Source organism: Mobula birostris, chromosome 8, assembly GCF_030028105.1.
Source record: "Mobula birostris isolate sMobBir1 chromosome 8, sMobBir1.hap1, whole genome shotgun sequence".
NCBI lineage: Eukaryota > Metazoa > Chordata > Chondrichthyes > Myliobatiformes > Myliobatidae > Mobula > Mobula birostris.
Window position 1 is genome coordinate 159,970,459 of NC_092377.1, and position 16,809 is coordinate 159,987,267.

Consider the following 16,809-nt stretch of genomic DNA (forward strand, 5'->3'; position numbering starts at 1 on the left):
TTGCGTAGTTGCTGTGTAATGCACCCTGGTACAAACTCACACATCAAATATCAGACACCGCACAATGTATGATTTACAGATTACACTTTATAAATCTTACTACAAACGTAGAACTATGTAATTAATAGAGATACAATATAAAAGGAAAGTAAAAGGTGCCAATCCTATCAGAGTTCAACCACTTCGTGCTCAACAGTTGGAGCTCAATTAACAGGGTCTCCTTTCCACCATTCGATCCCGTCCGACCTCCTCGACTCGCCGCCTGGGACCAACCCCAGTGGTCGACCAGAGCGCATCCAGTGTGTCCTTCCTCTTCTGTTCTCCTCTCCCGAAAAGCCCGCGCACTGACCCGGGTTCCCACACATACAGATAGAATAACATAGCTTCCGTTGGTTAGTTCCTCCGTTATCTATAACTATAACCCAAACATTTCAGCCACAGAGAACATTACCTCATAGTTAACATTACAAAGAAGCCATTTCATTATTACACTTCAGAGAAGCCGTTTTATAATTAGCAGTTACAGTTAACATTATAGTTAATATTACTGAGAACACTATACTGGATTTCCAGCATCTGCAGAATCTCTTCTGTTTATCACAGCTCCAGTGACCTGGATTCAGTCCTGACGCCCCCTGCTGTCCGTTTGGATGTTGAATGTTTTCTCTTCAATTGTGTGGGTTTCTGCCCCCCCCCCCCGCCCACCACCTGGTGCAGGATTCAGTCCTGACGCCCGCTGCTGTCCGTGTGGATGTTGAATGTTTTCCCTTCAGTTGTGTGAGTCCCCCCCTCCCCAGTGTTCTGGTTTGCTTCCACATCCCAGAAATGGGTTGGCAGGGTATTTGGCCACTGTAACTTGACCCTGGAATGTGGGAACAATCCAACGTAGTTGAAAGGGATATTGGGTAAATAGACTAATATAGAGTAGGACTAATATAGAGTGTCAGAGTGCATGCCGTACAATAAGTGTGGACTTAGTGGACCAAATTGCTTTCTGTAGTCTATCTCTCTGGCTGTGACTCCTGCCTTAACCTGTTGCAATCCTTTTGGTGAAGGTGTTCCCCAAATGTGTTTAGGGTGGGTAGAGGGTTGGGGATAAAAGAGCCGCAGTTCCAGGATTTATATCCTGTGATGTTAGAAGGACTGGCAATTATATTCCCATATCTGGAATGGCGTGCAACTTGGTTGGGAACTGATGGGTGGTGGGATCCCCCGTGCCTTTGCCCTTGATGGTGGATTGGGGAGGTGATGTCAGAATGTGGACAAGTGGCAGATGCTCACTGTAACTACAGGGAATGAATGTTTAGTGCTTGATGAGGTTCCAACCAAGTCCTGAACTGTGTCAATGTGCAAGGTACTGTACAAGTCAGCAGTGTGACTGAACACCCACTTGCCTGGATGAGTATAGCTCCAATAACTTGCGCTGTCCTTGAAAGATGATGGTGTGGTTCGTTTACTGCAGCTTTTATCTCACAGCTCCAAAGCAACACACACAAAATGCTGGAGGGACACCGCATGTCAGGCAGCATCTATAGTTGTGGTTGAGACCCTTTATCAGGAGTACACACGCAGGACTTCGGGAGGCCTGATGAAGGGTTTCGGTCCCTTTCCATAGATGCTGCCTGGCCTGCTGTGACGATGGGGATCTTGAGAGGCAGCTATCACGGTTCATCTTGGCACTCTTCTGGATTTTACTTTGAGCTTTGAATGTGGTTGCGAATGACACTGTCTTCATCACTTGCTGGTCCTAAGGTGGGTGGATATTCTTGGAAACTCCTCCTTAATGATGGACGTGGCTGGTTGGGTTGTGGCTCTGCTCCCGCCAGCATGCATGCCCTGCTCCTGCCAGGTTGTCACTGATTACCAGCATTGTGAAATCTTTCTCTCTTCACACTTGGTATCAGAACAAGCAAAAGGCTTTCACCACTGTGAGGGGCACGCAGTGATTCCGCGGGTGTGTTCTGGTGAGACCACTGTCACTGAAGTGCTGCATTGTGTTTGATTATTCCCAGAGTTTTGATCCAAATGAGTATGGCAGCACAAGTTAAATCACATGCAAAGCATGTGAAAGAAATTAGGTGTTCAGGAATGAGCGAGAAAATTTGATTCCTTGATTCTTCGCGATCGTTTATTTTAAAGTTTAAGCCAGGATATAGAGCATTTGAAATTAAGTGAGGAGCTGAGAAACAAATCAGAGATTAAAGCGATTCAATGAAAAGGAGACAAAGATGGTGCCTTTGAAAAACCTACCACCTTTATACTCAAGGTAACAGAAATTCTTCAGATAGAAATAATGTAGTTATTAGGCTAATATTTAGCCAATCAAAAATGAAAATCTATACCATCTTCTGCCAGTAAAGGTGGGGACAACCACCACATACTGTGAAAAATACACGAGTTTGTTACAGATACAGATTGTTAAAAATACAAATTATGTCATTAAAAACTATTACAACTACGATTTTAATCTTGCCTTAATTCAACTAACATCTTTTAAAATTATATTAGAATGATTCCAATATGGAAAAATAGTAAGATGCAAGTCCATGCTGAGACTGTGAGATAGAATTCATGTTGAACAAGAGGTCTGTTCAAAGGACCCTTGGCCTCACAAATGATCTTGTTGCGACCTTGTGACCTTGCTTCTTGTCTCTGTTGCATCTTGTTGTCTATCTTGCAACTACCTGCACTGCACTTTCTCTTTAAGTGTCACACTTCATTCTGCTCTGTTACTGCTTTTCCCTTGTATGATCTCAGTGCACTTGAACTGATGAAATGCAAAAGCTTTTCATAGTACATGTGACAATAATAAACCAAATTACCAAAATTAGTCTGAGTTGCAGATAGGAGCCTCCCACTTAATCTCATCAATCTGCATTCAGTTTTGTTTTGACTGACTTAGCACATGGAATGCCTCCATTCTGCACATTATTTATAATGTTCTTGGTAGCAGATCCTGCTTTGAAACAGGTTAGATAATATGCATCAATTTCAAAATTGCTCAGTCTAATGGCTTGGTTCAATCCTGAATTGTTTCCTCAGAACATCTCAACGAGCGCAAGATCTGTAATGCGGTGTCTCCCACGAAAGACGTGGACGGGTTTCACGTACTCAACGTTGGCCGCATGTGCCTTGACCAGAGCTCCATGTTACCGGCAACACCCTGGGGCGTGTGGGAAATCATCCAACGAACAGGCAAGTTGGCAAGAAACTGTGGCCTAAATCTCACTCGGGATTATAATAGGGTGCAGGGACTGGGCTGGCTGAAACTTGGTGCATCTTGTTCCTGGGCTCATTGTGGAGTTGATAGTTGGTCACTCTTAGAAGATGGTGTGGTATGGAGTAGGTGAGTGATAAGGGTTGTCAAAGCCTCTTTTGAAGAGTATATTTAACTTTGCTGTCTTTCCAGTGTCTGCAGTCTCTTGTGTCTTCTTGGGAATGGGTGCAAGGTGTAATGTTTCTACAACTCCCAGTAGTGTGCTCTCTTTGGTGGTAAGAGTTTGGCCAATGTGGTCCTGAGCAGCACTTCAGCAAGCCTGATATGGGCCCTCTTAATTGCCACCAGGAGCTGTGAGGGCATTTCAGCTGAGAATGTTGGACCATGCATTTGCTGTGAATGCACCCTAGGGTTAGTATTGGCACTAATGAACCTCTGTCCCAAAGCAAGTGAACATCCACCAAATTTGTATAACACAGCAATGTGTCCTTTATCCCAGCAAGTCCATGCCAGCTTCTTGGACCTTCTTCACTAATCTCTTTTGCTGCCACTAGGATTGTATCCTGTACAGCCTTGCCTCCTTCCATGTGGCTTTCTCCCTGTTCTCCCAGGGAGCTGAGCAGGAATTTTGAGCCTCCACCAGCAGCTTCCAGCCCAGCTAGCATCGTACTCCCTTACTCGTGCAGCTAATGTCTAATGGCATTTCACTCTTCCCTGTCATAATCCTTCACCTCCACGGCATGCCCATGTGATGGTGGGGTGTCAGCGTCTCTTGGTGCACCAGGAGTACGGAGGCAGTGGTGTAGTAGTTCCATCACTCAATTTGAGTATGATGTTTTCCAAAGGTTGTTGGTTCTCTTCTGGCCTTACAGTCCAATCTGAGATCCACTGGAATGTTAGGATGGATTCCCTTAATAGCGAACACTTGTGCGTGACTTTGTTTAACGCTGATGCGCGGGCAGCCACCGCATAGTTCTTGACCTTACCCCCATGGTGGTAAGGTCAAGGAGGAAATTCTAGACAAAGAGCGATCCGACTAAGGCTTCTACAGTGAAGTTGGTAGAAGCTGATGACACATCACAACGACAATGGAGGTGTGTGGAGGAAGGCTGCAGCAGGGGAAGGTCCCCAGTCATCTCGCATTCCATGCCATTGACCCTGACCTCGACCTGTCAAGCAATATGTGGTGGCTACTTGTGCATCAGCCTTCCTAAGTTAAACAAAGTCACACGTGGGCATTTACTGTTATGGGCATCACCCCTTAGGGGAACATCCTAGTCTACATGTGTGATCATACTACTTCAGTATTTTTTTGGGCTGAAGGGCCTATTTCTATACTGTAGTGCTCAGTCATTCTGTAATTAGTTCTGCCTTAAACATTCAGTTTTATACAGCACAGAAACAGACCCTTCAGCCCGTCTTGTCTCTGCCCACCAAGTTGCCTTCCTGTGCTTGTCCCATTTTGCCTGTTCGATTCTTGATGAGAATGATGGGCTGCAGTTGAGGTTAGGATGGTGGAATGGGAAGCTCAAAGGGCTGAATGGCATGCTCCTGCTCTTAGCCAGTGTGTTTGTATATTCAGATGAATTCTAGAAACATAGAAAACCTACAGCACAATACAGGTCCTTCAGCCCACAAAGTTGTGCCGAACATGTCCCTACCTTAGAAATTTCTAGGCTTACCTATAGCCCTCTATTTTTCTAAGCTCCATGTACCTATCCAAAAGTCTCTTAAAAGACCCTATTGTATCCGCCTCCACCACCGTTGCCAGCAGCCCATTCCACGCACTCACTGCGTAAAAAAAAAAACTTACCCCTGACATCTCCTCTGTACCTACTCCCCAGCACCTTAAACCTGTGTCCTCTTGTGGCAACCATTTCAGCCCTGGGGAAAAAGCCTCTGACTATCCACACGATCTGTGTAAAACTGCACGGTTATTTTTTGACTGCTGTGGAAATAATGCTCAGGACAGTGAAGGCTTTTGCTGTCCTCAAAAGACAGGTTATCTTAGACCAATGCATGCATTTAAAGGGATAATTGAGGGTGGAATGTTCTGGAGAGGTGAGTAGTTGCTGTCATTGGTTCCATCACTAAGTGTGGTTGTAGCCGGGGATAAGTTAACACTGAACCATTGTATCCTTCAGGAATTCCAACTCTAGGGAAGAATGTGGTTGTTGCTGGGCGGTCAAAGAACGTCGGAATGCCCATCGCTATGCTCCTGCACACAGACGGCAGACACGAGAGGCCTGGTGGTGAGTGCCAGTTCCCAAATGCAAACACAACAGCTCACAAAGTTTGACCTTGAAGTTCAATCTGTGTTTACTCAACTATCTGTCAAAAGGAAAAAGAGTCCTAAGGAAGGGTTCTCCACTCAAAAATTTGACCATTTATTCCCCTCCATAGGTGTTGCTGGGTTCCTCCAGCATTTTGTGTGTGTTACTCTAAGAGGAAAATCACCTTAGTAAAGTTAAACACCATCAAAATTTGAAGCGGATACTTATTCAGTGATGTGAATCATTTTAAATGCAACTTGTGTTAATTTATCTCTGGAAGTTCGTTCTAAGTGGATTGTGAAGAGTCCCTACAGTTTTAGTGCCACAGAAGTGTGGTGATCAGTATAATGCTATTACATCACTAGCTGTAAGTTTGGGGTTCTCCCCGTGATCACGTGGGTTTCCTCCCACAGTCCAAAGATGTCCAGTTATGAATAATAAATTTTGGGCATGCCACATTGATGGGCATGCCACATTGATGCCAGCACCGTGGCATAGTTGCAGACTGCTCAGCACAATCCTTGATTTGGCACAAGTGAGAGATTTTATAATTTTTTAAAACATAGGTGTGATTTTTAAAATCTTGTTTACTGTGTTATTTTCTGTACATCATTAGATTATTACTTAAGTGACATTGTATTTTCTGTACCGCGAGCCGCGGCTGAGGGGAAACCTAATGGAAGTTTATAAGATTAAGAGAAATGGATAGAATAGAGAGCAAGTATCTTTATCCCGGGACAGAAATGTTTAATGCTAGACAGCATGAACTTAAGGTGAGAGGGAGGTGAGTTCAAAGGACATGGATGGGGCAGGTTTTTTTAGTGGTGAGTGCCTAGAATGTGCTGCCAGGGTAGTGGTGGAGGCAATATGATAGTTAATTTAAGACTCTCTTGGACAAGCACATGAATATCCAGAGAATGGAGGAGCATGGACATTGTGCAGTCAGAAGGAATTAATTTAATTGGGCGCTTAATTATTTGTCTTGTTAGTTCAGCAGAACTTCTGGAGGTGAAAGTTAAATTGACAGTTTAGTCAAGGTGGTGCCTGTCAAGAGACGGCTTTTTGCGTGCAGTTCTGTTGGGAATCATATTCCGTTCGGGACTGCCACAGCTGAAATCCATGATTGCAGCCATGGGTACCTCAGCAAGCAACTCTACAATTTGCCTATCATCACAATAGCAGATGCAATCTCACTGGCCCTCTACCCGGCCTTGGATCACCCGAACAATAGTAATACCTATGTCAGGCTGCTGTATTTTGATTAACGTTCAACACAATCACGCCTTCAGTTCTAATCAACAAGCTCCAAATCCTGGGCCTCTGTGCCTTCCTCTGCAACTGGATCCTTGACTTCCTCACTGTGCAGATAAGAAATAACATCTCCTTCTCGCTGACAATCAACACTGCACCCTCAAGGATGTGTGATTAGTCCACTGCTCTGCTTTCTCAACAACTCAAAGGCCATCTATAAATTTGCCAACGATACAACTATTGTTGGCAGAGTATCAGATGGTGATGAGGCGACTTCCAGGAGCGAGATAGATCAGCTGGTTGAGTGGTGTCCCAAGTACAACCCTGTACTCAACATCAGTAAGACCAAAGAATTGATTGTGGAGGACTTCAGGAAGGGGAAGTCGAGGGAACACACACCGGTCCTCATCAAGGGGTGAGCAGTTTAAAGTTCCTGCATGTCAACATATCTGAAGATCTATCCTGGGCCCAACATATTGATGCAAATACAAAGAAGGCTTTATTTCTAAGATGTACCATGGAGAGCATTCTAACCAGTTGCATCACTGTCTAGTATGGAAAGGCCACTGCATAGGATCGGAAAAAGCTGCAGGAAGTTGTAAACCCTGCCGTATCCATCATGGGCACTAGCCGCCCAAGCATCGAGGACACATTCAAAAGTCAATGCCTCAAAAAGGTGGCAGCTATCATTAAGGACACCTCCCCCCCACCCCCATCACCCAGGATGTGATCTCTTCTCATTACTACCATCGAGGGGAAGGTACAGGAGCCTGAAGACACCCTCTCAACATTCCAGAAGCAGCTTTTTCACCTCCACCATCAGATTTCTGAATAGCTATTGAACCCATGAACACTACCTCACTGCCTTATTTCCTCTGTTTGCTGTACAGCTTTAATTTTATATTCATAAATATGTGTGTGTGTATTTATTGTAATTTATTCTTAATTATTATGTATTACAATGTACTGCCGCACATTTGCAGTAATACTAATTCTGATTCTGAAGACCTGTTTTTGTTCTGCACTGTCCTATATTCTATAAAGTCCATTAATCTGACGTGTTCAGGTTTTTGTGCTGGACTACTAGATTTTCCAGGAAGTTATTTAATATCAGTATTACAAGGCTAGCCGGCTGGTGGCGTTGTGGCATCAGCGCCGGACTTTGGAGTGAAGGCTCCCGAGTACGAATCCAGCCGGCTCCCTTGCACGCTTTCCATCCGTGCTGGGTTGAGCGTCAAGCTAGCAACTCGGCCTCATAAAAATAAGAAAGCCTGCTAAAAAAAAACACCGCCATGACGGCGTCCCGATGACTCCACTCGGAGTTGAGGGCTTTCTTCTATTACAAGGCACTTTTAATTTATTTGTATTCCACTGATTAGTCAGATAGCAGTCTATTGGAGTTGTACTGTACTGGCAGCACGTGGCATTGTGAGAGTGCTTAACTTTACCTGTTTTGGAATGCTTGTACTACTCTTTTGGAGATGATGCAACCAATTTGATTGCAGCTTGCTGATCTAACAGCAAAATGCTGGAAGTGCGTGGGTGGCATCTGTGGAGGGAAATCATGAGAGTTTTGTGCTGATCGTCCTTCAGGAGCCAGAAAAGTGTTCCAAAGTTATTGTGAGGGGTGGAGGGTAATGTTTGTGATAGGGTGGAGATCGGGTTGTCCAGGTAACACAAAGCTTAATCACGGTGACACACGAGATAGGTTTTTACTCCAGATTCCATTCTTGAAAATAAAGAACATCACAGGGTTTCCCTGGATGGAAGGCTTCGTCTTGAAGATAGGTGTGGTAGAGATGGACAAACAGAGAAAGGCATGGTGTTCTTGCTCGAGACGGGGTGGGAGGAGGTTTAGTTAAGGTAGCTCTGTGAGTCAGTGGGTTTGTAATAAATGGAGGATAGCATTTGGCTCCAAATTTAAGCGTAGTTGGCTAGGGTGTGAATTCCCTTAGTGAAGAAACAAATGGGAGCAGATGAAGGTAGGAGATTGATGGAGGAACTGAGGGATGAGATCAAGGATCAACTTTATTGATCATATGCAGTATTGTATATTTACATGTAGTGAAATTTGCTGTGGTATATTGATCAGGGTGTGACATGCAACATTCAACAGTTGAAAAGAATTATTGAAAAGTATGAGGCGAAAACACAATTATGGAATAAATTTTGCATAAATACTAGCATGTATTTACAATGTAAACAGCATTATAAAAGGTGATTTAAAATATTTACAGGGGCTAACTAGAGTGGTTGATCAGGTTAACTGCCTGAGAAAAGAAACTTTTAATGTGAAGTTTTTATTTTAATAATCCTATAGCACTTCCCAGAAGGAAACTTTTGGAAAGGGCAGTTGGTAGGGTGGGTAGTGTCTGTTTTGGGCCCCTTAACTAGGAAAAGATGTGCTGACATTGAAGCAAGTTCACGAAAATGATTTTGGAATATAAAGACTTGTCATATGAGGAGCGTTTGATGGCTCTGGGCCTCTCATCATCATCATCAGGTGCCATGCCCAGTTTGAGCTTTGACTGCCATTGCCCACACACTCCTGTTTCAGGTCAAGTGGATCAATTCATTGGTATTCATTTCCAGTCCTCTGGGTGCTGTCTCCATCATCATTTGTCTTTGCCTTCCTCTTGCTTTCTTCCCTTTAATCTTTCCCATAATTACCATGCATTCTAACTCCTCTTTCCTAATCACATGTCCAATGAAGTCACGTTGCCGTTTCATGATCTCATACATTATTTCTCTTCTTGTGCTTGCTCTGTTCAGGATATCGTTGTTAGATATTCATTTCATCCATGATATTCTTTGCATCCTCCTCAAAAACCACATCTCTGCTGCTTCAATTCGTTTCCTCATGTTACTAGATATTGTCCAACATTCTGAGCCATATAACATAACTGGATAAACGTAACATTTCAGTACTCTGAGGCGGGTTGTCATGCCTAGTTCGGTATTGGTCAGTATACTCTTCATTCTCATAAAGGTGTCTTTTGCCATCCCTATTCTTCTTTTGATGTCCAAGTCGCATCTGCCATCTGATGTCACCCAGCTTCCTAAGTAGCAAAAGTTCTGGACTTGTTTTATGTCTTCCTCATTTATTCTCTGCCTGCAGATAGGATTCTCCTTCTTTTTGGACATCACCATACATTCTGCCATTTGCAATTAATAGATAGACCCATTTTTGCACTTTCTTGAACAATTATATCAATTTTGTAGTTCTTCCTCTGTACTTGCAATTAACACAGTGTCATCTGCATATCTGAAATTACTGATGTTTTCACCGCCAACTTTGATTCCCAAGATGTTTCATTTTTTGTAATATTGTTTCAATGCACACATTAAATAAATCAGGGGAGAAGACACACCCTTGTCTAACGCCTCTCTTGATTTTCATAAACTGATTCACTTCTCCATCTATTCTTACAGCGGCAGTTTGTTCCCAGTACAGATTTCTGGACCTCTACATACTGGAATTCAGAAGAATGAGGGGTGACCTCATTGAAACTTGTCGTGTGTTGAAAAGCCTCAATAGAGTGATGTAGAAAAGATGCTTCCTATGGTGGGGGGGGGGAGGATTTAAGATCAGAGGACACAGCCTCAGAATAGAGGGACATCTACTTAAAATGGAGATAAGGAGGACTTTCTTTAGCCAGAGAGTAGTGAATGTGTGGAATTTGTTGCCACAGGTTGCTTTGGAGGCCAAGTCGCTGGGTATATTTAAGGCAGAAGTTGATAGATTCTTGATGAGTCAGAGTATGAAGAGATACACGGAGAAAGTAGGAAATTGAGACTGAGCGGGAAAATGGATCAGCCATGATTGAATGGTGGGGCAGACTCGATGGGCCAAATTAATGGCTTAATTCTGCTCCTATATCTTATTGTTTTATGGTCATACAGATCACCGCAGTTGCGTGAAGTCTGCAATAAATGTTGGAGATGAACAAAGGATGAAAGCTAATGTACACATTGTATTGCAGGAGACGCCACAGTGACCATGACTCATCGATACACCCCCAAAGACCAGCTGAGGGAGCACACCAAGCTCGCTGACATTATTGTGGCTGCTGCAGGTGAGTGAAATGGTGATGGTTTTGGGCTATCCGTCCATAGATTGAACCAAATGCTGCTGGTTGGATTTTGGGCAAAATGAAGTTGATCATATTTTATCAACATGGATTGTGTAAAACAAGTGGCTAGTATTGAGTGAAGAGGATCTCTTGCTCTCCTCTCCAGCTGGGCCCACAAGCCTGCCAGTCGCCTTGCAGGAAGATTTCCACTAGTGAGCTGCTGCCAGCTGGTTGTGGTTCAGTATAACTCTTCCACCCAAAAATGATTGCTTTTGTTGGCCATGAAGGGATTGAAACTGGAATAAGACATCTAAATTGAATGAGTCAGGGACAGTGGAAATAGACAAGTCACATGTCTTTGTTCTTACTATGTGGTGGAAGGAATGGAGGCTGCCATTTTGTAAGGTTATTCTGAACCTCCATTTTGTGAACAGGCTTTGCTTCAGAATGGCTTTTTTAAAAAACATTTAAAATAAGCACAGTGAAACCCCTATTGATAATCTGATGAACAAGAGATAATTTCCAAATAAGAAGTGTTTGTGAGATGTTCTTCGGTAAATTTATGAAGAGGGCAGTCTGTCTCTGTGACCTGAGGGTAACCTGAGTCTAGCAAGTGGCTGATCTGGGTGAACAGATCTGATTCAGGGAGAACAAGAAAAAAGGTTATAAGTACAGGCTGTACTTGTTGGGCAAGCAATAAAATGATTCTGCCTTGGACCAGAGCCAATGAAAAGTTAGCATTAAAACATCATTAGCCAGATAGGCTAGAGCCATTGATTTTGAAACAGTGTTTTGAATTGATAAGGAAAGAGATTAAGAATGAGGAGCTTCAGACATGAAAGTAAAGCGGCAAGAACTCCAGGGTCTGGGAGAAGAAAGGTCAATTGTTCAGTCAATGGGAGATTCCCTATTTCGGCAACAGATCGTCGTCTACTCACTCTTACCATTTGCATTCTGTCAATGCTGATTCCATTGTTGATCAAGCTAAGAACAAGTTTTACCACATTTCAAAGTAAATTTGTTGTCAAAGTAGATGTATGTCATCATATACAATCCCGAGGTACATTTTCTTGTGGGCACAAAACAAACAATAGAGTCAATGAAAGACCCCCCCCCCCCCCAGTAACAGGACCAAGGTGCAGAAGACAACAAAATGAGCAAGTATGAAAAGAAATAATAATAATAATAAGAAATAAATATGAAGAACATGAGCTGAAGAGTCCTTGGATGTGGGTCTGTGCAGCAATGGGGCTTGTGAAGTTAGTTACACAAATAAAAACACTTCCTTCTGCAGGGACCAGGCACAATTTGTTGTAGTTGTTATTCAGTTCATAACAGTATGCAAGTACAGTTAAAACCAGGGTCATGTACTGTACCTCATCATATCTGGATTTGCCTAATCCAGAGTAATTAATGTCATTACTAGATTGCATCATTATCTACACACCACATGTGTTTCTCAATACCCTTCCCTGCCCTTTGGGGTTTGATGAAGTGGAGGACGGATTGATCATGTTCACTGGAATACTGAGGGGGGAAATGAGCTGTGTTTGCCAGTAACCACAAAGAGTTGAGGTGATGAAATATAATTCTGTAACTCTAAGCTCTTCTAGCTAATGCTGAGTAACTAGGCTCGGTCTTCAAGCTGTACTTGTGTAGTTTAAATCTGGATAGGCACTATAGCTCTACTTTGACTTGAAGTAGAACAGAGTGATGTGGGAATACAGTTCTGTAATTCCTTGAAATGCCATCACAGATACTTAGGGCTGTGAAGAGATCTTTTGGCACATTGGCCCTCATTATTCAGGGTATTGAGTACAGGAGTTGGGATGTTATGTTCAAGTTGTACAAGATTCTGTTGAGTATTGTGTGCAGTTCTGGTGCCCTACTTACAGGAAAGATAGCAGTAAGATTGAAAGAGTGCAGAGAAAATTTACAAGAATATTGCTGGGACTGGAGGACTTGAATTATAGGAAAGGTTGAATAGGTTGGGAATTTATTCCCTAGAACGTAGGAGAATGAGGGGAGATTTGATAGAGGTGTACAAAATTGAGGGGTATAGATAGGGTAAAGGCAAGCAGGCTTTTCCCACTGGGGTTGGGGTAAGACTAGAATGAGAGGTCATGGGTTAAGGGTGAAAGTTGAAATATTTAAGAGGAACATGAGGGGCAACTTCACTCAGGGTGGTGAGAGTGGAATAAGTTGCCAGTAGAGCTGTTGACTGTAGGTTCAGTTTCAGTTTCAGTGATGGACTATGGTCTGGTGCAGGTTGACGGAACTAGGCAGAATATATTTATTTGTTGAGATACAGCGTGGAGTAGGCCCTTCCGGCCCTGTGAGCGGCACTGCCCAGTAATCCCCTACTCTCACTATACAGTTCCTTCACTGAGCTTCTAATTCAACATTGGCTTTTATGCCTTCACGGGATGTACAGAACGTTAATTATTGTCCAACTCCAATTACTTTTGATCTGAGTGGCTTGTTGGGGAATGTATGTGGCCAACTAAGCAATTACCACATTAGTAGCCTGGAGTCACTCCCTGTCCCAGTCAACTAAGGATGACAAAATTCCTTCCCTGAAGAACATCAGATGAGTGTACAAACATTCCAGTAGGTTTGTGGTCACAGTTAATGACTCCAGATTGATTTAATCATTTGACTTGAATTTTCTCTGCTGCTGAGTGAGATTTGAACTCCAGGGGCCTAATCTATTGCTTGTTTGTTGAGTATGTTCAAGACAGCATCCACATTTGGGAGTGAAGGTTCAAACATCCCTTTAGAATAGGGGTGAGGACAAATTTCTTTAGCCAAAGGGCTTTGAATCTGCTGAACTCATCACAAACAGCTGTGGAGGCGAAATCATTGGATACATTTAAAACAGAGGTTGATAGGTTCTCGATTAGTAAGGGTGTCAGAGGTTACAGGGAGAAGTCAGGAGAATGGGATTGAGGGGCTTAATAAATCAGCCATGATGGAATTTCAGAGCAGACCCTGTTTCTGAATGGCTTGATTCTATTCCTATGTCTTATGCTCTGCAGATCTTTGAGAGACCTCTCTTCACCTTGGTTCCTAGTAATTAGTCTTTTACACTTAAGACCCCAGCCTATCAGCCAGAGGAACTGGCCCCTGAACATTTATTTCCCCTTGGCAACACACACAAAATGCTGGTGGAACTCAGCGGGTCGGGCAGCATCCAGGGAAATGAATGAACAGTAGTTGTTTTGGGCGGAGACCCTTCTTCAGGACTTCAGGTTGCTTTGGATTTCCAGCATCTGCAGGGTTTCTTGTGTTTATGATTTGCTGCTACATTGATTGTTTATTCATTTCCATGACTGTTGCCTGCTCTGCTGAGTTCCTCCAGCCACACCACCCAGCAACCCCCCCATTTAATCCTAACTTAATCTTGGGACAATTTACAATGACCAATTAAATTACGTGTGTGTGTTGCTTTGGATTTCCAGTATTTGTTGGATTTCCGGTTCTACCCTTTGCTTCAGTGATGTTTAAAGAGTACAAGCTGACAGGTGAGACTAGGTGAGGGGGAAGGTGGGTGATGGGAAAGGGGGAAAGAAGTACGAAACTGGGAAGTGATAGGAGGAAGAAGCAGAGAGCTGATAAAGGAACCTGATAAGGGAGGACAGTGGAACCACTGGTCCATTTTTATGGGAATTTCTTGCATAAAAATAAACTATTATATAATTACCATTATTGGGAGTCTACAGTAATTGTTTTAGCAGTGTTCTATAGATGCATAGTGGAGAGTGTATTGACTGGCTGCACCATGGCCTGGTATGGGAACATCAATGCCTTTGAATGGAAAATCCTACAAAAGGTAGTGGATTCAGCCCAGTACATCAGGGGTAAAGCCCTCCCAGCCATTGAAGACATCTACATGATACACTGTCATAGGAAAGCAGTATCCAAAATCAGGGAGCCCATCACCCAGGCCATGCTCTCTTCTCGCTGCTACCATCAGGAAGAAGGTACCAGAGCCTCAGGACTCTCACCACCAGGTTCAAGAGCAGTTACTACCCCACAACCATCAGGCTCTTGAACAAAAAGGGATAACTACACTCACTTACCCTTCCATTGAAATAGTCCCACAACTAGTGATCTCACTTTAAGAACTCTTTATTTCATGTTCTCGTTATTTATTGCTATTTATTTATATTTGCATCTTCAAGGTTTATTGTCTTCTGCACTTTAGTTGATCTTTCATTGATCTAATAGAACATAGGATAGTACAGCACAGTACAGGCCCTTCGGCCCACAATGTTGTGCTGACCCTCAAACCCTGCCTCCCATATAAGCCCCCACCTTAGATTCCTCCATATACCTGTCTAGTAGTCTCTTAAACTTCACTAGTGTATCTGCCTCCACCACTGACTCAGGCCGTGCATTCCACGCACCAACCACTCTCTGAGTAAAAAACCTTCCTCTAATATCCCCCTTGAACTTCCCACCCCTTACCTTAGGGCCATGTCCTATTGTATTCTGAATAAGCCTACCGTGTGGAACCTTGTCAAATGCCTTACTAAAATCCATATAGATCACATCCACTGCACTACCTGTCTAGTAATAGTTACTGTTCTGTAGATTTGCTGAGTATGCCCACAGGAAAATAAATCTCGGGGTTGTATATGATGACATATATGTACTCTGATAATAAATTTACTTGAAACTTTGAATATTAAATGCAACCAAATGAATTTGATATTCCACATATTACTTTCTTTACCTTTACTTCAGCAACATTATCCTTTCCCCCACACCATCAGGGGCTATAGTCACTTGGACCTTCGCTGTTCACCAAGATCAGAATTTAATTGGTTTAATATCATCAACATAATTCATGAAATTTGTTAACTTAGCAGCAACAGTACATTGCAATACGTGATAAGTATAGAAAAAAATGAATTGCAGCAAGTATGTGTGTGTGTATGCGTGTGTGTACACACATATATACACACACGCACACACACACATGCACACGCGCGCGCGCGCACACACACACACACACACACACACACACACACACACACACAAGTTTCAATTAAAAATAGTGCCAAAGCCGAAACAATAGTAAAAAGTAGTGAAGTAGTGTTCATGGGTTCAATCTCCAGTTAGAAATCGGATGGCAGAGGGAAGAAGCTGAGTGTGTACCTTCAGACTTCTGTACCTCCTTCCTGATGGTAACAGTGAGAAGAGTGCATGCCCTAGGTGTCGGGGGAACTTAATGATGGACACCTCCTTTCTGAGGTACCGCTCCTAATGTGTCTCGGAAACTACGGAGGCCAGGGCCCATGATGGAGCTGACTAATTTCACAACATTCTGTAGCGTCTTTCAATCCTGTGCAGTAGTTTTCCCCCATACCAGGCAATGATTCAGACTGTCAGAATGCTCTCTAGGACATCTGTAGAAGTGTTTGAATGTTTTAGGTCACAAACCAGCTAAGCTAAAAATGTTTTGGGTGACCTTCCTTTCCAGTCTTGATGAAGGGTCTTGGCAAGAAACATTGACTGATTATTCTCCTCCATAGATGCTGCCTGATCTGCTGAGTTCCTTCAGCATTTGGTGTATGTTGCTTGATCTCTTCCCTGGACTGTCCTCTACTAGTAGAATTGCTGCCATGCTAAGGTTTATGATCTTGTTCTTTGCAGGTATTCCCAATCTTATCACGGCCGACATGATTAAAGAAGGAGCTGCCGTCATTGATGTTGGCATCAACCGCGTCCAGGACCCAGTCACCGGGAAGCCCAGGCTTGTGGGCGATGTTGACTTTGAAGGTAATGTTTACAGTTAACCATCTGAATAAAGTTCCATCCTTGTTAATTTTTCAAAAGAACTGGCCCTCTGGCCTGAAATGGGCATTTGAATTGCTTTAATTTTGAATTACTTTGAATGAAGTGCATGGCTGTTAGAGCTTGCCAGTTGATAGGGCCTCAGTCGGTGTATCAGCTGGACAGTATGCTGGAGAAGGTTGCTCTGTGTAGC

General features: G+C 43.2%; 1 protein-coding gene across 1 annotated transcript in view; it reads left to right on the forward strand.

The window, feature by feature from the left end:
• Positions 1-16,809, forward strand: part of LOC140201874 (bifunctional methylenetetrahydrofolate dehydrogenase/cyclohydrolase, mitochondrial-like) — a 48,532-nt gene that overhangs the window by 19,505 nt on the left and 12,218 nt on the right. The window contains exons 4-7 of the mRNA XM_072266625.1: positions 3,043-3,195; positions 5,362-5,469; positions 10,725-10,817; positions 16,476-16,601. Coding sequence (XP_072122726.1) covers positions 3,043-3,195; positions 5,362-5,469; positions 10,725-10,817; positions 16,476-16,601 — 480 coding nt within the window. The remainder of the gene's footprint in view (positions 1-3,042; positions 3,196-5,361; positions 5,470-10,724; positions 10,818-16,475; positions 16,602-16,809) is intronic.